Source organism: Xiphias gladius, chromosome 19, assembly GCF_016859285.1.
Source record: "Xiphias gladius isolate SHS-SW01 ecotype Sanya breed wild chromosome 19, ASM1685928v1, whole genome shotgun sequence".
Taxonomy (NCBI): domain Eukaryota; kingdom Metazoa; phylum Chordata; class Actinopteri; order Istiophoriformes; family Xiphiidae; genus Xiphias; species Xiphias gladius.
Window position 1 is genome coordinate 5,176,232 of NC_053418.1, and position 24,163 is coordinate 5,200,394.

At 44.5% G+C, this 24,163-nt stretch overlaps 1 protein-coding gene and 1 long non-coding RNA gene across 4 annotated transcripts in view; one reads left to right on the plus strand and one right to left on the minus strand.

The window, feature by feature from the left end:
• znrf3 (zinc and ring finger 3) overlaps positions 1-19,598 on the minus strand; it is a 68,295-nt gene extending 48,697 nt beyond the window's left edge. For all 3 annotated transcript variants that reach the window (XM_040155728.1, XM_040155727.1, XM_040155726.1), the window contains exon 1: positions 19,169-19,598. In XM_040155728.1, the coding sequence (XP_040011662.1) occupies positions 19,169-19,399 (231 nt within the window). In that variant the 5' untranslated portion in view covers positions 19,400-19,598. The remainder of the gene's footprint in view (positions 1-19,168) is intronic.
• Positions 19,599-20,922: 1,324 nt separating this feature from the next.
• On the plus strand, positions 20,923-23,137 carry LOC120805558. Its single transcript, XR_005709569.1, has 3 exons — positions 20,923-21,285; positions 21,479-21,607; positions 22,334-23,137. It is a non-coding gene; the product is annotated as an uncharacterized LOC120805558 (long non-coding RNA).
• The last annotated feature ends 1,026 nt before the right edge of the window (positions 23,138-24,163 follow it).

Sequence of the window (24,163 nt, forward strand, 5' to 3'; positions counted from 1 at the left end):
GAGGTGCCGCTAGCTCCAGAAGTATTTTTTCCACTGTAAATTCCCATTTCAAGGTTTTCTTTTAATTAAATTCTCAATGTTCCACAACAAAGAAACACTGGAGTCTCCTGGATGTTTTAAAGATACTAGTGGTTTATGTTATGGGCATCAGTTTTTGATTACTGCAACCCTACAATACTGAAAAATCAGTTGGTGAATTCATCCAAAATTGATCCATGAGCCTAAGTGTTTTGTTTTGAACTGTTGAATATTTTATCAGGTTTCTTCAAAGTATTCTTCAGCATCTTATTCTGTGATTCTTAACATTGTATTCTTTGCAACTTTAAGCTCACTGATGGGAGTTATAGTTGACTTTTTTTTTTTTTTATACACGAAGCTTGTAGCTTTGCCTGTTTAACTGAAGGCCCAGATATTTTGCAACACAGTTACTCATCTTTTATACTGATGATTCAACTGGAAGAGTTTGATTTTTCATCAAAGGCTTGGGAATACTGCAAGTCATCTATCACTGTCTATGCAGACTTTTACTTCCACAATCTTGCTGCAAAATCTTGATGCTCCAAGATAACTCCTCCCAGTCTGCAACTGTAAAGCAGATATCCAGCTAAGAAACCCTTTTTTTTTTTTTTTTTTTGCAATTTAAGTTACCATAAAAATCCAGCCACACCTCCTTCTGGCTGTTTGAAAGCGTGCACAAACACAACCAAACCTACACACTCACTCACTCACTCACTCACTCACTGTCCCTCCACACACACACACCAATAAAAGGGGGGTGGGGCTGCAGTGGTGATCGGACAAACGCTGTTTTTGGAACTCTGCCGAGCAAGGCTATTGTGCAGGCGCGCGGTAAAGAGACAGACAGAAAGGTTAGGGAGGGGTAGGGGTGGTGTTGAGGTTGCTTCAATGGCTGGCTCCATCAGTGGGTGGAGATAAAAGGCAGAAAGGTGCTGGGCCAAGTTGAGGCCTGGACAATGTGGTGGAAAATGATGGGACTGGCAGTGGCAGGTGTTAGCAGGTGAGGCGGGGTCAGAGAAAAGATGTGTGTGTGTTCTGCGTAAGTTTGGGTCCAGATAATACTAATCCAGTTTGGATCAGTTTCCAAGCTGATAAAACACCCAGATTTGTTCAAATCAAAGACTAAAAAAAACCTCATAAATCTTTTATCTTCTCCTTGACTTTTACTATCAAAAGGAGTAATGTATGAAAAATTCAGGTAGCTATTTTGCTAAATAGCAAATATGTAATATATCTTTGGGAACTTTAGAATCGGAAAGTATTGAGTATCTGAATGTCAATCTTTGAGTTATCGTCAACAAATATTTACTTAATGATTTTTGTTGTTTAGCTTCGACAACTAAACCTGGATCGATCTGATAAGGGATTTCAACAGATTCGGGTATAAGCAAGTTTGATACTGGATACAGATTTGACAAAAATGCTATTGATCCCCGAAGCCTGGGGGAATAGGGTACAACGTAGCAAAAGGGCTTTAAATGATCAAAGCTACTTTCTACCGAAGAGAGAGTCCCCTATAGAACAGCTAACAGCTTCGTATGCAGATTGTACAGAGTAATAGGGAAACTGTTTATGGAAAGACAACTTCACATGGAGTTTCATTATTTGGGAGAACCAACTCTTTAACTTTGAACTCCTCTATAACTTTTTTTAAAAAAAGAAAAAAGAAAAAGAAAAAAAGGGGACCATAATGCCCAGCGTTATCTTGCATGTGCGTATCCTTCTACCTGTCACCTCAGGGCCACATGGACCAAAGGTCTGGGTGTGGATCCATGTCACCTAGCTATTCAATCCCTCTCATCTCCAACCCCATCAACCCACAACAGCGCCCGAGGACAGGGTCTGTGGATTTCATACATTCCACTGTGGGTTTAGATTTGCCCACTTAAGTGGTTTTGATTTTCAGGATTTCGTAAGATTTTGCAAAGTTGCCTCTGAGAAAAGTGAATTAAAAAAAACATGTAAAAAAACATACCCCAACCACTATGAAAACAGGTTATTTATGACAAGGGGACGTATGAACCCCTCTGTAAATATTACCTCAGCATCAGTGGCAATTACAGAGAGAGAAATTGGCATAAACTAGACTGTCATGCCTTCATCACTCCACCCCTTGCAAAGCCTGCACCTCCCCAAAAATACATGTGTCCTGGGCAACAGAACATTTTTCTTTCTGCCAAAGGAGCAAAATAAACAGTCTACATGAGGGCAAGGGATGAGAAAAGTAAACTTGAATTGGTATGGAAATAATTCCACTACCATATAGCTCCCTATAAAGGGTGATTTGTTCTTTTGATCACCCCAGAGAGAGTTTATGAAGTCACTGTGAGATCAGCCTGGGCCCAGGGGCAAGGCCAGCCATCAGAATTCCTCAGAACATTTGTTTATCAGCAGGCCGAGTGCAGAGCGGTGCACAAACGCAGTATTGTTCCTCCTGTTCTCGCTGGTCACGCTGCCAGAGGTAGGATCTGACGGGGCCAGAAAGAGAAAGGGAAGGGAGTTGTGCGGTTGAAGGCTGAGGGTTGGGAATAAGCAGGCCCTGGGGATAACTGCCCCCGAAGGAGTTAAACATCAAACCTGCTTTACACACAAGCACTTCCTGCCATCAGCGTTACCGGGGCTGCTTTTGAAAAGGTAATGGCCAACTTCTAAAGATCAGGTCATTTCACAGTTGAGAGGGCTGTTCCATCGCTGAGTGGTCAGAGCTTTTCCCCCTCCCCTCCTCTACTCTCCTCAGCACATTGTGGCTTATAAATTATACAATCAAAGCCAACAAGTTCCTCCCACGTCCATGCCTTTGTATGGGATATTTGGAAAAGATTTATCTGCCTAAGAGTTCATGACTCTAGTGTTATAAACCCCTAGGGATCCATGTTATTTGATTTGTTTTTTATTAGAAACAAGGAACCACTTAGCTGGCTGTAACCTCTGGGGCATTTGGCTCCACATCTAAGAGGATTGCAGGTTGCAAACCCTTCTCTGAGAAGGGACAGCCATGGTAAATACTGCCTCTGGAGAGCAAAAAAAGAAGCTGGGAAAACGATGCAAAGTTACTGTAATTGAGACAGGATGTCACAAAAATGCCAACTACAGCTTATTCTGGAAGCGAAAATGTTGGATGCACAGGGAACTTGCAGATTTGGCAAATTGTATGACAATAAAAATATGAGTCATGCAATGTAGCAGAATTCACTATCTCTGAGAGTCTGATTTTTTTTTTTTTTTTTTTTTAAATGTGGCTTTGAGCTGATCTATGCTGCAATTTGATTATGTGATTTATTTTTAAAACCGAGTCTGGAGGGGCTATTCCTTTGGGCCTCCATCACCAAGTCGGTATTGAACAGCGAGGCATTTGTGAGGCTAGACTTTGTCTCTTTGATAGGCAACACAGACCCTTTTGAAACTCATAATCAGCATGATGAAAATATTAAAAGGACAGAGGAAGACGAAGGGTCAGGGAAGGTCTGTCTGTCGCCGCTTCAGCCAAAATTAACATATGGCTCACCAAGACACCTTGAAGATGAATACCTAATTCTGAGGATCCAAGAATGATGAATGCTAAAAGAGGACGAGTGCATATTCAAATAGCTTGGCAAGTCTGGCCTATTTTTGCATATGAAATTCCATTGCAACTAAGGGTCGGGACCTCTGCGTCCTTAAGGAAAGAATGTGTAACTTGAAAAGGGGGAACCAAAAGGGCTGCTCGCATCCCCTGGCCTCCCAGCTGGAAGGAAAGCAAACGGATCAAAGAGGCTCTTTGAATCTTCAAGAGGGGTGATCGGAATAAACTTGGAGGGCATGTGAAGGGTCTGGAAGAGCTCCTGCTCATCATGCATCGCGTGTGGAAGCCCCATCTTGTCCTTGGACCGTTTATTGCTTCTCCTTGTTTCATTAATAATTCAAAAAACCATGAAAAAGACCACAGCTAGCCTCTGCCATTAGAGTCCCCAGGGCATGCTGCTAGCATGCTAGAGCGTGAGTCACACAGTCCAGTGAGTAGTGTGTTCACCTCACATTTGTCTTGGCCAGCTGTGTGGTGCTGTATTAGAGCAGAATGAAGAATGATGAAAACCTCTTGGGTCAGCCATGGCAGCCCCTTCTCTTCTGAAACGCCCTCCTGTACTTCACTAGGTGATCGTGACACATGAAGGCAGAATGTGCACGCCACACCTCAGCTCCAAACCAGTGAATAGTGGCCTACAGTCTGTAATCAGTGCTTTTTCTTGTAATCTTTTCTTTCATCAATTTCTAACATCTGTGCTAAAATAAAAGCTTAAAATTCTCAGACGAATGGGAAATAAAGCCTCAGAAAGTTGCTAAGTTAGATGCACTCATACTAAGTGTATTTAATGTGTGTCTATGAAGGCACTGATCGGTGAACACTTGCTATCCTCAAGTGCTGCCCTCAGGATGTGACTGGAATTTAGGTGGGACCCTTGGCTCCCACCTCAACCTGTGTGTATAAGTGTACCTGGCATGTCACAATAACAAGAGCTGATCACAGAGGCAGAGAACAGAGTGTCTTTTGTAGGCCGAACCAGGATGACCAGCATCCCCTGTCAGGCTTCTGCCCCTATGAGAGAGCTGACGTCTCCCGACCTCCAGCACCTAATCTGCAAGCCAGCCAGGGCCCAGCCCGGAGAAGCCTGTCATCACTACCACAGAGGCCTCTATTCATCCCTGCAAAGACAAAGCCAAAAGTGTACAGCAGCCATCCAAGGCATTCCAAGCATCCAGATATCCACCAGCGATATCATTTTAGGCTGTTGTGAGCCCGTGTTTGGTTTACCCACCGTTCTCTCCCCACCATCCCTGCTCTTCATTCCCTTCATGTCAAGGGTTTGTCTGTCTTTTGGGCGCAAGGTCCTCACATGACACTGCACAGCCTTGGCGATAGGTACCACACATTGGAATTTGTTGCTAATTAGTGACATCATTTCAAAGAAAATTCATGAAAGGTTTTAAATTGGCTTGACACCTGGTGCAGCAGCAGCAACAGCTGTTTCTTTGGATTAACTGGAACAACAACTGGGGTTTGTTCAATGTGAAATCACGCACTGGTTTTGCATTTTTCAACGATACATTTCCTCTCAACTTTGGGAAAATGTTTTTCTTCGAGAAATCTTGGCTCCTATTGGTTGGGTGTGTCTGGGGTGAAGACCAATATACCCATAGTGAAAATCCAACAGAGTGCTGACATTCATAGAACAAAGTGTTCAAACAGCCATTAACACATCAGGGAGCTCATTTTGCACCACTAGACACAAATAAGATTACTCAAAACAGGACACAGAGAGCTGCATAGTATCAAAACACTGAAACAGAGCTTTCAGTGAAACATTTTTCTGTGGAATATGGCTCATGACGAACAGCATGATCAGTGTTACTTCATCAACAACAAATTCACAGAAAATTGCAATTGTTGGCAATATTTGACACGAAAACGCTCTGAAGTGTAGTGCAGACTTACGTCACTTTTGCGTTATGACTTGGGAGAAAAACTAAAAAGGCAGGTGTTTCGATGACAGTGGGGTTCACATTGTTCAGAGTTCACATTGCACGCTCCAATGTCAAACCCTTCCGGTCTGGCCCTCCTCTGGCCACACTGGGCCCCTGAACTTGGTGGTGAAATCTCCACCTGCTGATAGCATCAGCTGCCCCCCATCCCCCCTCTTCTCTGGGGCGTGTGTGGCGGCCACTGATAAAAGAACTGTAGATAAGATGAAACACAAGCTGTGATGAGGAACACATTGCCAACCAGGATTACAGAACAGAACATCAGCCCAGTGGAAAGGAACGAGAAGGAGAGAGATAGAGGGAGAGGCGAGGGAGAAGGAGGGGGGAGGAAAAGGCAAGGAGACAGGAGAGCAAGGGTTGAGAGAAGAGAATGAGAAGGAGGCAGAGACAGAATCTGAAAGTGATTAAAGAAAGAACACTGGTTAGAAGAAAAAAAGAAAAGAAATGAAAGCTGCTGTGTATCCCCAGGCTAAAAAAGGAGAAAAGAGGTCTGTCAAACAAAAGTGAACAATAATAAATATAAATAGCCAGAGAGTTTACGGATGAGTTATTCCCAGAGAGAAATACCCTCAAAACAGCATTAAGTTTATAATTTACATTTCTGAACCAAACAAGCTCCATGTGAGATCTGGGATATATGTAGTTTTGTTGAAAAAACGAACAAAAAGTAACAGAAATCCAATTCAAGAAGACGAGCACTCATGGTACATGGTCCTGTGTCCAAACAGGAATATTACTGCACAGAACGTTTGTCGTCTTTAGCAAATACTACTGTTGTATTTCTTCTGCAAGAGCTTGAGTGAGATTGAAAGACTTTCCAGCTGCTGCTTCCGGCTCCAGAAACTCTGCTCCAATAAGGTAAACATACATATTGAAAGGCAGTGGAGCGTAATAACATTATTTTCTGAAATAACGAAAATAGTCACAATTTTTTGCAGTAGACCTGACACATACACCACCAGCCTAACAAAAGCAGAAATTCCAGAAAAAAAGACATCAATCCTCTGCTGTTTCCACTTCAGTTCTCTGGAAAACAAGAGTGAATGTAAATAAATCTGAGCTGTTGACGCGAACCGAGAGTGGAAGGGACAGGTGCCACAATGACTCCAGCGACCTCCAGGGGATGTATGCATCCCATAGCGGTGTCCCCTTTCAAGATGGACACCGGAGGGGACAAACCAGTTGGTCCACCCAGGGGTGTGAGCACAGCAGAGGGTCACTCTGCTACAGACGGGGGAAACACCCGCGGCTTAGGCAACACTTAGCATGAATTGTTTGGGGATCTTTCGGCATATAATCGCATTTCTGTCCTTCCCATGCTAGAGATAATATTTCAGTGTTATGATGAAGCATAAAAATCACTGCCAGCTCTGTGTAAAGGTCGCATTTTTCTTACTTCATTTTCCTTTTTGCATATTATTTTTGGAAGAACTAGTCTGTTTTGGAAAAAATAAATAAATAAATTTAGAAAAAAAAAAACATCAAGCTTTCTACTCTGCTGTGCTTACTTCAAGTCATGCTGGACACAAGCAGCACTGGATTACTTAAAATGTAATCTAATATATATAGCTCAAAAGAATCTATTAGCCTGCATTTGACCAAGTACGCCCTGTTCCTGGCCAGGCTTCCTCCTATTGGCTCACGGTCAACGCAAAGTGTCCTGCTAATCCAACAGTTGTCTGTCTACGCTGAAAGTCACCTCTGAGTCCAGCTCTAGCACTCATGTCAGGAATCCACAGGCTCTTTGCATACCGACCAGCCGGATATCCTCTAGTTAAAGAGGGCCCTCAAAGCCAGGGCCATGTGTTGGGTCGACTTTGGAGGGTGACAAGGGGTAGGGGTGTTTTTTTCGGGGTGGCAGCGGGGACGTACAGGCGGTGCTTAAAAAGGCCTTTAGAGTGACATCAGCATCTCTCTGAGCTGAGACAACACGGCAAAGTGAGAGCAGACAGGTTCCATAGAAACCAATCCATTTTACTGCGGATCCTCGGAGCTGCGCACTGTGTCGGCTAAAAGTGCAGTTGCTCCTGCTCTGAGCCCTAGGATCTGTGCATCTGTGAATGGCTTTTGTGTTGCAGCCGGGGCAGAACAAAGTGAGTTCAGGTTACTGCACTCCTCCCGTTATTGGCCCACATTGTCTCTAATTATTCCGGCAAACATTGACACAGCATGTGTGGTCTCACATTTATACCACCCCCCCCCCACCAATCCCCCCCCCCCCCCCCTGCTAAACAGAGTGAGAGAAGACAGAGAGAGAGAAGGAGGGCCGAAAACAGCGAGACAGAACTTATGAAAGGGAGGGACGGAATGACGAGAGAAAGAAATGTACTTGCATTCACTGTTTTGTGCTTCACTGCGATGCATTTATAAGGGAATTTGCTTTAAGATGTACTGAAATGCTTTCTGCTTTTCATGACTGCGAAGAGAACACAGTGTATACTCAGGGTATTTTCCCCTCACCTTTTCTCCCATGCCGCCTCAACTCAGGAGAAAACAGATGCACCATGCCAACTCAAGCTTTTTTCATACATGCACAACCAAGACCAACCAATAGGGGGTGGACTGCAAAACGATTGATTTTACTGGGATGCAATAACACAAAACAGCCGTTCTCCACAACTTTAAAGCACGATCCTACACTCTAATTTGAATTCTGAAGCTTTCCCATTGCCTGGGCAATTGTAACTCCAGGTTTTGCAAAACAATAATTATGACGAATGTATGCATCAGTAGCTCACCAAATCCCCTGTCCATGAGTTTAGCTTGGGGCGATGCTGCAGAAAAGCTGACCAAAATAAGTGACATGTGGCTGCCAATAGGAAGTGGGTCAAAAGTTAGGCAAAAAGGATGGGCTAGTGTAAAATCAAATCACAAAAATTTAGAAATGGTCACAACAGGCGAGATTAGTTACGGTAAAATTGGCACTGGCCTCCCGTCAGCATTTTGGTAGCAGTGCTATAGAAAACCTCAGCGGAGTGCTAAGCCATTAATGGAAAACCCAAATAAAAGCCTTTCTGGGCAGCTCTACTGCAGATTTTTACTGGAAGCCTTTTACAGCAAATGGACAGACTCATCTGTTAGGAAGTACAACATTTTCAGGTTCCTCAGATGGGTTTTGATTACTGATAGCGGATCCAGATCGTTAAAATTTTACACCTCTCCTCTGATACTTGATAAGATCGTCACGTTTTGTCAGGTCGGATTTGAAATATTGTTGTACTGAAGCTGCCATCAAGATTAGCAGACTATTGTACCCTAACGGAAAAGCGTGGTGCCTGCAGCCATTTTAGCTCCGTGCGCTCAATGGTGTGTCAACACTACAGAACTGCAGTATGTCATTTCACTGGAAAACGATTTACTGGAACTCATACCTGCGTCATGTGCGGTTGGGATTGCGGAGCCCTTCCATGCAATGTCTGTGGAGGAAGCTTCTGTACAGTATTTATCTGCTCAGCCATGGTTACTATGGATGCTTCGGCTAACAGCCACTTCAGCTGGTTCCAAACCGACTGATGTTGCTAGAGTTGCAAAATGCAAAACACATCATATCCACTGTACCAAAGATTTTTTTTTGGAGGAAATACATACCAAACTGTTGGTTTATCAAATATAAAAAGCTTACATGAGCCAATTAAACATCAATCAGGCATTTTTTTATATGAACCTGTGGTGCTCAGCATTTATGCTAAGCTAACCAACTGATGGCTGTAGCTTCATATTTAATGAGCAGATATGAGAGTGGTATTGATCTTCTCATCTAACTTCCCATCCAACTCTGGGCACGAGAGTCAATAGGCTCATTTCAAAAAATGTCGACCTATTCCTTTAACAATGCTTAGTTCGAGAATGTATTTGAGCTTTATATTTTGGATAAATAAATCTACAAAATACGAGTTACAGATCCTCCTGCATCCGTTCTATGAGAGGGAACGTTGCCTCCAACCGACTGGTGAGGTCACTATCCAGATCTCAGAGCCACATTCCCCGGGATGTGTTTACTTCGAAATGCCTGCGGGATGCATTTCACCCCAGGGGTGACAATTTGACTTTGTCACATGCCTGTGGGATGCAGACGGAATAGCAAAAGGCTGTATTGGCCCCTCTTTTCCCGTCATTCCCATCTTCTCCCGCTGGATCGCTCATTTCTCTCAAAACAGCATTCTGAGGAACTAGACTCTTTGACATGTCCAAGGACAAGTTATCATTAGCGCGCAAATTGTGTATGCACAAACTGCCCCGACACTGCCAAGCAAAGAATAGCCAAGATCTCACTGGCGCCTTTTTTAAAAACTGCCAGAAGTTTCAAGGGCAGCTTTTACATTGACATACGACAGTAGGAAAAATCTGGATAAACAGAGCGTGGGGGGGCTGGAGAAAACGCATTGACCCAAATAATGATGTTCAGAGTTTCACACAAAAAAAATGGATTGTTCCTTCCCATTTTTCTCATATATTAGTGACCTGTAATCTAAGTCTGAAAAAAAAAAAAAAAAAAAATACCATGACATTTTTTTCTGACAGCAACACGCAGGGGCAATGAGAGGTGAACAGATGGATTGCAAGGGGACATAAACGGACACAGCTGGCCAGGAGTAATTGTCCTGACCTTTTCATATACACTCAGGTTCATATTGAGCCAGGGGGGTTTGGAGAAAGGGAGTGGGTGGGGTAGCAGGGCTCCAAGAGTGGTTATACAATTTGCATGACGGAAAATTTCATTTCCATTTGCCTAACTGACCACAGTCTTTATAGACATTGTGTAGATATCTCTAATCCATTTGCACTTTGTTTAAATAAAAATGCCCTGGTGTGTTCTTTCCACGGAATAAGTTTTTTTTCTACCCCCAGTCCAGGGTCTGAGTCATTTATATAGTGAGTCCCAATCCAGTGTCTGTATTTTCCTATATTACAGCTGCACAGTGACAAAAATAAGGTAAAGAAGGTCTAATTCAACATTAGTCAAGAAAATCCCATTTAGATTCTGTAAATAGTTCCACATTAGGACAACACAGCCTGCATCACGGCTTTCCTATGTTTCGTACAGTCTCCCCCAGTGTGTATTTGTGGCTACAAGGTTTGGAAAGCACAGCATCAACAGCATGTCATCCGGTTGCAGTTTTTCACCTAAGAACGGCACCTCAGAGCTGCGGTGCACCTGCAAACTGAATGAAGCAGAGTCCACAGGAGTCGGCCTGCCTGCTTCTTTCACTAACCACACTAAATAATTGTAAATGCATTCATATCAAAACTGCCGGCTAAGATTTCTTTTGTTCATGATGCTTTGCAGTGCATCCAGTGATAAGACTCTGCTTCAGAAACAGCTTCCAGTGTTTTGATGCAGCCTAATTAAATGTTTTTAAAGGGCTGGCTTACTTGTAGTATATAGGCTAGAACAAAAAAACGGGACTAAAAATGAAACCAACTTTACCAGCTGACTTCAAATCAAGCAATAAATATTAACTGAAGCAATTAAAAGTAATTGCCAACAGAAGAGTCTGTAGAATGTTTCTTGCAGAGTCACAGACATAGTGCTAAAATGATTAGAGGGTTATTCAATGAGTTGGACGGTAAAGTTATGTAAGAACTACTGATAAACGCTTAATTGTTAAGTCATTCATCAAGCTGGATGGTCCTGTGATAGTCATGAATTGCTACAGTCTGCAAGCTGGAAACAAGGAGTCCTCTTCTTTACAGGCAGCAACAAAGGCTTTGCGCTGCAGTCCTGACTTCCAGGTCTGACCCAGGATGCAGGAGTTAAAAGACCGACCTCCGTATGAACTCCAAATAAATACAAGTGCAGCTGTTTTAATGTCTAATTTAACATCAAAGGGAAACACAATCGAAAACACAAGGGGCTAGGAAAAGAGAACTTCAATCAGAGGCATGCAAATAACCTTTGGCAAACTGAATCAACAACAGTGAGTTATTGCTGTGCGCTCTCAACAACAGAGATACTTGTCCTGTAGTCGCTGCATCTCAGCTGTCATGGGAGCTGTCAATGAGTTATCAGACTGATGATCATGAGGGCATTTTGAAAGGATCTGTGGTCATGCTTGGTTTAACACACATTACAAGGTAAGTACATGTACACACTCCGTGCTTAACACACACACACACACACACGCACGCACGCACGCAGGCCCTGTATAAACTTTACAAAGAACAGAGTCAACTCTGTTCCACCTGTTGTGTACTTTAGAAACGCCCAGTGGATTAAAATATCTGCTGAAATCAGATAAAAACTGTTTCCTGTTCCAAGTCCTCCATCAAAAGTGTAAATAAAACTTTTTTTTCACCAGGATCCTTACATTAGCATATCAGCAGGAGGTGACCTAACACCTTCGCCTGCAAGGTGTTCTAAACTCTCTGGCTTCAACCAAACACTCAAAGTATTTTTCTCACCGTGCTTGTGCAAGGGAAAACCTCCACCTTTATTTGTATGGGAGCGGATTTAGCTCGAAGGTCTACAATTACATCATCATTGGGTTCTGCAGCACCGCATATCAGGGCCGGCATTAGTCAGAGAGGCCTTTGAAGAGTTTGGCCCAGCCCTCACTCACTCTCTTCCCTCCTCCCCTCTACCACCCCCTTCGGCACTGCCTTTGATGTTAGCGCGTGGAGCTGCGCCGAGCGTCGCGGCCTCCCAGGCCTCCCCGCCTCGCCTGATCCTATCTGCTCAGGCGGCACATTCATGTGGTTTACACCCGCAGCACGACTCCCGGCAGCTATTCACCCAGCCCCGCAGGCCCCTCCCTGTTCAGGGTCCAGGGCCCTGGAGAGGGAGGCAGCATGGCCTGAGCCGCCGACGGGGGTCCAGGGGAAGGACAGGAGGAATTGTGGAGGCTTTATCAAAGCCCTAGACCGTTCTATAGAGCTTTTACTGGCATGGTATGTCCGTGAATGTACGATACTTGCTGATTCATAAAAGCAAAAGTTATACCTGACCCTTTGGGATTTGAGGAGTTGTCTTAAGAGCTGAATCAGTACGTTTTTTTCGAAGAGTTTACTCTTACCACTACAAAAAAAGTGACTCAGCTGCTCCTTGGTTGCAACTATACTGCAAAAAATTAGCTATCCTTCAAAATATATTCAACTTTGTGAGAATAGCAAACAGAAAACAGAAAACCATGTGTCCCCAATATCTTCGGTATACCCATGATGCTGGGACAACATAAAAAGAAAGCCAATTTTTCATTTCAAAAATCTAGGGCGGATCTTTAGCAACAGGAAGAGCAGGAGGTGGGAACACGCAGTCATATATCTTCACTGTGGAGCCAGAAGACATGCAGCACTGCCAGAAAAAAGAATCCAGAGATAACCCAGCTTGTTCTCATCTGACCAAGCAAGCCCAATCCATCATACCTCTGGTCCCATTGTGTTGCAGCCTGGATTTTTTCCTCATTATTGGAACAACTACCTGCGTGCGCGCGCGCAAACACAGACACACACACACAGACACACACAAGGAGCCTCTAGAAACTGGTTTAGGATGGGAGGGTAAGGGCGTATATGAACATGATGGGTTTGGAGCTTCCACCTGAAACGGATTTGTCCCCATCTGGCATCCCTGTAAATGACCTTTGCCACGGTTGTGTAGGAATCCATTAGAGAAAGCTAAAGGGGGAGGAAAAAAAAAAAAATGAAGAAAAATGGCAGGGTTTCTGACAGAAGGCCTTGTCAGGAAAACCGTCACAACAATAAAATGATGCATTAGGTCGAGGGGTGATCATGTGCACAAAACCAGTAATGGCTTCCTTGAACAATGACCAGAAACACTGAAACTAGGGCTAAAACATATTAGCATGAATCAAAATGACAAGAGGGCAGGATCCCCATTAACAGCGACATTATGGTTTTCTAGACATATGAGCCTGATAATTATGTAATGATGTCCACAAAAGAAAGAACTTTGAACCCTGTGTTCTTGAACTTGGGTGAGTGGGACAGATCTGTGATAAGCACTCTCCTTTTATGAAAACAAATGCGAGTAGTAAGAGGACTGAGGGCACACGGATATAAGCATATTGAGAGGTAGGAGGATAAGGAGGCAGATGCAGTGTAGTGCTCAGAGGGAAATGGACTCCCTGCGCAGCTACCTTCCTAGTCTATTGGCAAAAAAAGTACAAAAGGGGAGGCTGGCGTTGTGGCTTTCCACGGTTAGTCAGCACATTCCTGGCAAACAACAAAGCATGCCTCTGCCTGGATGAGCCACTGCGAGCATTGTCATTTCATAACCCTCGACCCCTTAGCCTTTGTATTGCAGACCCTCTGTGTCAGTGGATAAAAATGTGGGCTGACGAGATGGACTGGGTCTTTCAGCGCTGTTTCATCAAAACACAGACAGATACACCCGGGGCTATTCAGAACGTGAAAATACCCACTCCAGGCCCTTCTTCATCTTTGCCTTACATACGTACATGCTTCAAAAATAACCTGGGTGAAGAGAGCCGATGTAAAAAGAAAACAAATCAAATTTTAAAAAATTTAATTAAAAAAAATAATAATAAAAATAAATCACTTTTTCACCTGTCAAGGTGTGACGTTCTGCTATGGTGCATTTCCCAGCACTTATCATAGAAAAGTCTCAAGGCAAAGCTGAATTAACATTTCCTCATCGCTGGAGTGCAAAGCAGGAAAGCAGACAAGCGACATTCATACAAATGAGGTCGGACACATAATCAATAGCAGATCAGGAGGAGAGAGACAATATGGAAGAATATGGTTCCCCTGGGAGAGGATTGGATACTGGAGAGCGAGCAGCAGTGAGCACCAGCGCTGCCTGCTAATCTCTCTTGGAGTGGAACATCAAAGATCGGCTCAGCCACTCAGCCCAGTGGAAACTAACATAGCTACTGGGGCCACCAGTACCAACATGCACTTGTTACAGGTGGAGCTGTGCAGTGAGCGGGAATGAGAGGCTCACTCCCGAGAAAGACACGGGAGAAGACAGAGTAAAAGAGCCAGGGGCAGGAGAGGAAACGGGGGCTTCTGGTGTTGGCAAATTAAGTCTGGACAAGTACTACGAGATCCAAAAGGAAGCTATTTTCTTGGTTGACATCACTTTTTTAATTACTGTCTGGATAATATTTTTAAAAAAAAGGGGAAAAGGTTTCCAGGGAACAACGATACGACTGAAGTGATAATTCAACTCTGCATGCCAGTTAAGAAATAGTTGTAATCATCATCTGAAGTCATTCTCATGCAAAATAGAGCGCGTGACAAATTTTGGCCGCATCAAAAAGAGCAGGCTGGTGGTGGGGGGTGAGAACATTTGTGTGGGAGGGGGGTGTTAAGCAAGAGAAAGAGAAAAACAGTTTAGTCTGTTCTATTCCGAAAAGGGGAGAAACGCAGCCTCAAATTACTTTGGCTGGGACATGAAAGTGAAACAGGGTGGCGGTTAAGAGACGATAGCACTTAAAATACAGCTGCAACCGCCAAGCCAATAAATGGAAAAAAGTAGGGAGCAGCACTTTTAACCTTTTAAACCAGCGTTTGTGTACTGCTACTGTTGCTTTGGCGCTGGGAGTGGCCCAATCCCTGGCACCTCCCGTCTGGGACCGGCCCATTATGGCCTCTTGGGGTTTCCAGCCTGTGGTGAGAAAGCGCGCTGGATGCCCTAAACCACTAAAGCTCTCATTATAGTCTAAATGCAGAGCGACACAACTCCTGCCAGCTCCAAGGTAGGAACTCCAGTATTTAAGCTCATCGTTGTCTTAGCTCGAAACCACCACTTTCCCCCTGCACATCCAGTCAGAAAAAAAAAAAAATGCCAATTTCAAAGAACCGCATTGTGAAGTCTCCCTGCTATAGTTACTCGCGCTTCATGCACACGATGAAGTTCAAAGGTGAAACAGCTCGTGGGTGTTGGGGAAACTATAGCCTCTTCTTCCTGACGCTGGATTCAGGGGGATGCTCTGCGTCCATTTCAGAGAGGAAGTAGGCAAAAGCCACACTGTTCCCTCTGGTTCTGGCGGACGACGCTATGAGTTCCATCTGGTCTTCAAGGTGCCCCTGCCACGTCCCTGCCTCAGCTCCTCACTCACACGCGGACAGCATGGGCCCGCTGGAAATCAGAGGCAGATGTGCGCTCGTGCAGTGCGTCGCAGCTCATCTCACTGCGGGAAAGACGATTTGGTGTCTGAGAGATAATAGAGATTGATGAACAGCAGATGGCGTCTCCCTTCACATCAGACGCGTTCTAATCAGGAGAGCTGGGTGAGCGCTGTCGACAACGATGTTAATGTGGAAAACACAATGACGAACAGTCCGACCGAACTGACTGCGCAGTGAGGCTTTTCCTGAAATTGGATTATCTATTCATCTTGAGGCAGAGCGCTTTCAGGCCGTTAAGTCTCAGCCGGCTTTGTCAACCCAAGCCGCTGGGCGGTGTCCGCGTTCACACCTGGGTGACTCAATCAGGGGATGATTTGGCCACGCCATCACGGCTCTGCTTAACAGAATTAACTCGAGTCAAACCTGCTGCCAATATGTGAAAAGGTATCGCAAGAGTATCATCATCACCTTTAGCTGTGTAAAATATGAAATGAAAAGCATCGTGTTGTTCACCACCTAAATAACTTCTTTGGGCCCAAAGCACTGCTGCCTTTTAATTTTACCAGGAAATTTTCATTATCATAGTCTAATCAAGAAATATTTAAATCTGAGACGAGAGGTGAAAACAATTCCCCATCTGGCACAATGGACAACCTGCGGTCCCCTGGCTGCCAAGAATCAGAGTTAACAGCTGCTGAAAGTACACTCTTAAAGTCGTCCTAGGGAAATGTCTGTTGATATACACACTCAGTCTTATTTCTTGACAGAATGATTTAAGGACACATTGATTATTTCACTGTTACGGAGTCAAACTGGAGCAATCAGAGAACTGGCTTGGGAAGCCTGGGGTTTGGCACTGTGGCCAGGTCTGCGTTGCCATGCCCCCCCCCCCCTATTACAGCAGAGCAAGAAGCAAATTAACTTAATTTATTATTTTTGGCCCCGGCAGCGTGTGCCACTTTTCGCACTCTTCAGGCAGAGCTGAGCGGGTGTTAGCTTTAGGGAATTAGCAAAGGCGAGTTGGGAGTGTATGAGGAGAGATCGTGGTTGGGTCTTTGCTCAGGAACATTGCCAAGCCCCCCCTTTCCCCTTTATTTGAACCCGTACCTGCTGAGGTCTGGTCACTAATGTACACACAAGGTAACGCAAACCCCTCGGGGCTCTGTCCAAACAGTGGAAGAGAGAATTAGAAGGCCCCATAAACCTCAGGCAGACCAAATGAAGCACCCTATTCACTGAACATGAGAAGGCTCCAACCTTTAAAGCAAAAAGTAGAGAAGCGTAATGGTCGCAGAGGTCAATGCGGACAATTGAATGCACGGGAACCTAAATATTCACCTTCAACCCAGCTCCACAGTAAAACTATAACCATTACAATACCACAGCAATTTCCCGACACGTTACTGCGACGTTATCTCACAAGTATAGAATTTGCAAGTGGGGAATTCGATACCATTTTAAAATTACACTTTTCAGCTTGTACGGTTGTCGTTCACTGTCAGTTTCAGCTTTTCATAAATCTCTCGTGGAGCGTATGCTGTGAGAAATTCAAGACAGTACACTGTGCTGGACAAACTGCCCCTCATTACAGCCTGACAAAATATAAGCTGCCTCTAAGTGGTCAAAAGCTATGTTAGCAAAGAAAGCAAACCTAAATAGATGTGGTTTTCGATGTAAAGCTGAGGTCCGACATTTCTGTGTGGTTACCAAGTGGCGCCAAATGGCCATCACTGTGTATAAACAGGGGCCATTTTTGTGCTGAGTATCCCCTAATTTGATCCCCGCATATCATCTTTCTTTCAAAGTGAGAGATTTTAGGAAAACACAAATGCGGTCGAGAGCTGAAAAGATGCTGCCGTGTGGCTGATACAGCCATTGTCGCAGGGTGGCAAGGGATGGATGGGGATGGGGGTAGGGGGGGATGCTGCTACCTGCGTAAATTCGGTACCGGCACATATTAATGAGGAAAACAAATGAATCACTGTCTCAACCCACTGGATATGGTAGAGCGCGGCTAAAATACGACGACACAGTTGTGGTTTCTTGTGATGCCGCTCACCAGTACACACTTGATGCAACGATGAACTTGATTGAACACAAAAATGTGTATTAGCAGCATATAAACCCCCCCCCCCTCAGCCCCAAACCCATCCCTCAACTCTCTCTTCACCGACTCCACCATCATCTTTGCGCGGGGGCTCGTGAGCATTTGCTCGCGCAGTGACACCTAAACTTTCACCTCCTGGCGACCACAAGCGTCATCCCAGTTGACTGTTATGGATACAGTTTAAATTTGTTCAAAAAATGCCTGCAATAAAGCCCAGTGAAAAGGATGCCTACTCAAAAGGGTGGATCCAGGCCATACAAAAAGTACTCTACGTTCAAGTGGCTTCCAGTCGTCTCTCCATCACAAAATTTCAATCACCGAGAACATGTCAGAGGTCAGGAAATAAAAAATTAAACATTAAATCTCTGGCACATGACTAGATCGCAAACTATTCGCCGCCTTACAAACAGCGGCCAAGTAGATTAAGCAAGAATTATAAAACTTCAAATAAACACTTGGCACTGAAGAAAAGTTTCATATTTTAGTGACTTCTACTCAATTATAGTTGGATGGTTTATCCAAGCAAAACCAGCTCCGGCCAAGTGCACTTGTCATATTTGGGGCCAGGAAATAAAAAAAGATGGGGGGATGCTTCCATGATGGCTAATTACTCAATTCTTCTTCGTGTTTATTTTGCAAAGCCTTAAAATAGTTGCAAGTAAGCCTGAACCAAAGCCGTGCAACTTCAAAGGCAGTGTCGATGACGGCCTCGCAGTAACAGGCTACGGGCGGCGGGACGTGTTGTGTGTGGGGGGGGGGGGGTTACTTTACACGCTCGTCCGGTCCATAAAAAAAACAAACACATAAGCTTTTCGGAATTAAGAGTAGGGGTCCTGACCAAAGCTCGTCGCTGAACCGGACAAACGGTCAAAACTCAGCCCCAGAGAGTCGCCTCGCAGCCTTGTCGCGCCTGTAAAACCCTCAAGGGCTGCTCGCTAAAAAGTTTGCCGACTCTTTGGAAGCGGCGGCCGATTTAGGAACTCTTTTTCTTTTTTAATTTATTTAATTTTTTTTTGTTTTTGTTTTTTTTTTTTTGTTAGGAAACCGTTCCCACGAGCGTGCTTTCCGGGACCGGGGGCCACGGACGGCGAGGAGCGCTCGAAGCGAGCTCCAGACATCAACAAAATAACCTGCAAGAGCATGTTTTCCCTGTGAATGAATTCCACAAGATAGGAGCCATCTTGTGACCGCATATGCTCGCAAGCTTAGTACCATCCTCGCACTGCCTGCATATACATACGTACGTACGTACGTGTACACACACACACACACACACACACACACACGCACACACACAAACCATATACAACTCTTGTCAACCCCCCCAGCCCCCCCCCTCGGAAAAAGTTTTAGGAAGGGCGGCTTGGTAAAAAAAATTACACCCCGGGTCCCGGTAGTGCTACTCGGGACTGCCGCTTGTCATTCCCCCGTAAGGAAAAAAAAAAAAAAAAAAAAAAGACACTTTACACGTACTTGAACGATCTCCCCCTCCGCGCTGATAGTGGCTCCTGCTTTGGAGAACCGTCCTTGCAAGCCAGTCGTGTAAGTAGTATAATCTCCATTGGGACTGGACTCGAACAGAACCACTTCCACAAAGGCAGTGTCCTTGGCGAAAACGGCACCGAGAGAAGCGGCGACCACCACGATCACCAGGACCACCGAGTCGCGTACGCGATCTGAGCCTCCCCTCGGTAAAATCATCATCTTGCCGGCTGGATCTGCGCCGATCGGGACATAATTTCACACGGATTAATTAATCGGGTCAAGGTAATTGAAGTCAGGTCGGTGCGCGCTACGGGCGACGCGTGAAGAGAGTCGGAATTGTGCAATAAAAGCTGAGCCTGGGCTGAAGCGTGTTTATTTCACCACTGCAAAGCCTTGTCAATTACATTGCCTGCAAACGCTCCCCTTCTCTCTCTCTCTCTCTCTCTCCCTCTTTCTTTCTCACCCCCCTCCTCCTCCTCCTCTACAAAGCGGATCTCCTTTGATCTCCAAACACGTGATTTTTTTTTTTTTTAGTTTCTCTCTCTCCCTCCCTCCCTCCCTCTCTCTCTCTCTCTCTCTCAAAAGGGTTATATCCCCACCCACCAATCTTTCTGACCCCTCTCCCTCTCGCACTCCCCATTCTGAAGTGCCAGCACTCAGTTAAGGAGGCACTGCGGACTTCGCTGAGCGGCGAGAGGAGGAGGAGGAGGGGGAGGACGAGGAGGGGGAGGAGGAGGAGGAGGAGGAGGAGGAGGAGGGGTAGGAGGAAGGGGCGGCGGGGGGGGGGGCTTGTTGTTTGAAAAGTCACGCGTTTAAGGTTGAGTTAATTCAGTTTTATTTTGTCGAAAATGAAACAGGGGACCACATTTTCAGCCACTTTTAAAAACCCCGGCTGCCCGATGGCGTGTTTTTTTTTTTTTTTTTTTCTTTCCTGAGTTTGACACGTTTTTTTTTTTTTTTTCGCTGTCGTACCACCTTAAAACAAACACTACCCTCCTCGGGACGCTTCATGATTTAACCGGGCTAATTTTTCAATCACATTCCCATTTGCGCACCTACAGTTGACAGTGTACTCAACGTCTCGGTCTGAAAGACCCTTGTAAAGTTGTTGTTTTTTTTGTTTTTTGTTTTTTTTACATGAAAGAAATTAGACTCAAGTTTCCCGATAAGAAAATCAACTTAGACAATATCGCTGCGCAATCTATCTCACCTATCTACATGTCTTCGCGTCTGTGTTTAGAAATTGAAGGGAAAACCCCTTTAAATCTCTTTCAAAACCTAACGTCTCCGCAACGCTGCCGTCGGACCGGAGCCGGTTGGTCCTGCGCGTGGATTCGAGGCGCCTAAACTCCGCATCAGGTCCCCAGACGGGACGGATCTCCAATTAAACCGTCGCCCGTGATCTCCAGAGTAGCTGTCGTCATCAAGACAGGCCCGGCGACGCTAATCATAGATCACTTCAGGCGTTTTACGAACCGCAAGATGTTTAAATGTGATTCGGCCTCATTTCTATCCACGGAAAGTGAAATTAGTGGCCGGATTGAAAACGTTATTACAGCGAGCGAACTCGCGATTCATCGCGTCGCTTCGCTCGGCTCCCTCCAAAAAATGCAGGCGCGTATCACCATGTCGTCGCGACGCGACGCGACCGACCCGTGTTATTTTCCAGAAGAAGAAGAAGAGGAGGAGGACGACGACGACGGTTATTTCTCAACCATCCTCAACCGTTGCTGTTATTTCCTGCAGAAGAAGAAGAAGAAGAAGAAGAAGAGGAGGACGACGGTTATTTCTCAACCATCCTCTGTTCAGAATAAAAAGTCTTATTGTGAAACATCCGATGCCGACCAGTTCCTGGAGAACATCTCCTGCCTCCTCCTGAAGCGTGTGAGACCGTTCATTATGCGTCTGCAAATAAGCACACTGTGTCCTGAAACGACGCCGAAAGGACAGATAAACACACACTATCCTTCGTATTCCTTCCAAAAAAAAAAAAAGAAGAAGAAGAAGACGATGTGAATCTTTGTGCAACTGAGCAGTTCGTGGAAAGGGCTCAGAGCAACTGTGCCATGAGTTGTACTGTCTTTAATTTAGGCTACAGGACTAAGGTGACAGTACAATGTTGAGCAGAACTTCTCAGTTCAAAGAAAGAAAGTGGACATTTTTCAAAATGTTACAGCATAACAATGTGTGAAGTTGAAGGACAGCCCATTGAAAAAAGCCCGTTTGCAATAATTCTATACCTAATTGGCCCCTTGCGAAGAAAAACGCTCAGGTGTTTTGTTTTTGTTTGTTTTTTAGCTCCCAAAATGAAGGGCGAGCTCTGCGCAGTGATAGATGTCGGGGAAAAAAAAAGAAAAGAAGAAGAAGAAGAAGAAGAAAAAAAGCCCAGAAAACAAGGTCTCATCTTGCTGTCAGCTGTGTGGCAGTGTGAGTATGAAAACCAACTGTGAAGACTTTTTAGGTCAAGAATGCAGCCGCCTCTGGAAGAAAGCGTGATGGTCAACATGTGTTTAGGAAAAAAAAAAAAAAAAAAAAAAAAGCAGGGTGGAAAACAATTCAATGCCGAAAAAATTGAGAAGCGCTTCAGCGCCTTCAGCATGACAATAATTTACAGATCACATTGGACGTCACTCTGTTTTATGAATCCTGATCCACACCACATGTCCCATATCTGTCTTGTGACACCTAACACTCTGTTTCTGTTTCTCTCGCTGTCTCACACACACACACACACACACACACACACACACACGCACACACACGTGAAATACAGATACATCATGCGGGAACAAATCCAAAAAAGGTGGGACTTTAAAGGCACAATGCCTGTAAACTTAATGATGAAATTAACTTACATTTACTCCATCAGTTTACTAATGGACCACAAAATGCATTAGGGCAGCAAGTTACAACCAGCCAATTACCCACAGAAGGTCTTGTTCCTCTTCTATTGCAAGTCTGCCCTCTGCTGGTTACTGCAGGTTTTCAATCCATGACAGATTTTTAAAGCTGCAACTCCACCTTTGTAGTTTGATTAACTTAGATTAAATGTTAAAAAATCTAACTTTTCAGATTATTTGAAGTGAGTACGGTTACTTTTTGGTTACCACTTGGCCCCTGTAAAAATGTTTTACGTCCTCGCTTTCTTTCCAGACAAGTTGTTGACCCCCCCCCCCCCGTATGTGGCTTTCAGTCGACAGCAGCTGTGGATCCTCTCCTGACGCTCCTGTCGCCCTCCACACCAGTGTTTAAACTCGGGCCACCCTGAGAAGAATCAGCTGTCGGCTTGTTTAGGCTGAGGGAGTGCTGAAGATGAGAATGACTTGGTGTGATGATGGCCGGCCCCTGGCTCTGTGCATCACTGTGCCCTCTCTTCCAACGGGCTGTTCAGCGGGGGGATTTCAGTGGGTGTTTCTATTGCTAGTGGAACTCGAGTGGGATTCACTGGCTAATTTAAGACGTTCCATGTGATATTACAAAGCTCAACAGCTCTTTCCTCTCTTCTTTTCTCTTCTAGTCCGACGCTCTCTTCTGACTCTGGAGTGTAAACCTAGCTAGAACGGAACAATAGGCAATTGAGCAAGTACTTAATCAGCAGAATAATAACCTCTCTGCACTATTTTAACAATCAATCTAATGTTTTAAATCAAGATACAAAACATTACGTAGTCCTAGCTTTTTAAGGAGTTGCTGCTTTTTCAGTGATTTATGTGATTGTCTGGACTGCAGAGCAAACAATTTTAAGACGTCGCTTTGGCTTTAGCAAGTTCTAATGGTCATTTTCATTATTTTCATCATCTTTGGAGAAAATAATCCTCAAATTAACGAGGAGAATGGAAAATAACGGTTAGCTGGCAGCCCTGAACCTAGCAAACTCAAGTTTTTTGTAATATACTCCTGATTTCCAACCAATTTGACCCAACATGGATGTTTATTTTTTTAGGAGGGGACTTCATCTTAAACGTGACAGTGTACTTGTACGAAAATAAAACTGTCTTTTATTTATGTTGGTGGATGTTTTCCTCATTTTCAACCGGAGATCAAAATGTACTATTTGCTTCAGCCAACTTATCTGTCGCGTCGTTTACCGTGTCCAAGTCCTCATGTGTCTGTGCAGCTTATCCCTGAGCTACCTCACTCTTTTACAGCTTCATATACATCATTATCATATAACCGGGGTCACACTTATCGTTTCGGTAAACCCCAGTTCCAGCCTGTCACTGTCAATAAGGATTTGTCCTTAATTGACTCGCCAGGATAAATAAATAAATACGAAATAAACACCGGATCAGGGGTTACTAATAATACCCAAAGGGAACATTTGAACGTGTTTGATCAGTCCTTCAGCGCAGCACTATGTGTATGAACCGGGCTCCCAGCCTCTGTGAATTGTCCCTTTGTTGGCATGGTGCTGACGCTATGTTTTAATGAAGGAAGGAGATGATGAGGAGGGGGGGGCATTTACATTCATGGCTCTCAGAGGAACGCATCACTGCAGCATATTATTACATAAAGCAATTAGGGGGCCCCGCAACCCCCAGATTGTGGGAGATGCTTTCCCCATGACTATTGACTCCGGCCGGCTCAGAGTATGTTGCATGTTTGCAATGATGTCACTGCACAAACCCCAGTGGGAAAACTCTCATGAAATGTTCTGCAATGAATTTCAAGTTGAGAGGACGGAGGGGAAAATACCAGCACTTAGGGTGGGATGATGAGTGTTCTCTTATTATAATAATACCATTGAAAATATCATATACAATAAAATATGATGTAAATTATATATATATATATATATATATATATATATACATGGTGTGTCTTCCTAAACAAATGAGCTCTCCTGATAATGTGAAGTTCAAGTGGCTATAAATGGCTATAATCGATATATTTATAATGTATGAGATGACAGCGTGAAAACCCCATGATAATGCGAAAGGAGTTGATCGTAGAGAACTATTATCATCAATCTGCAACTCCCCG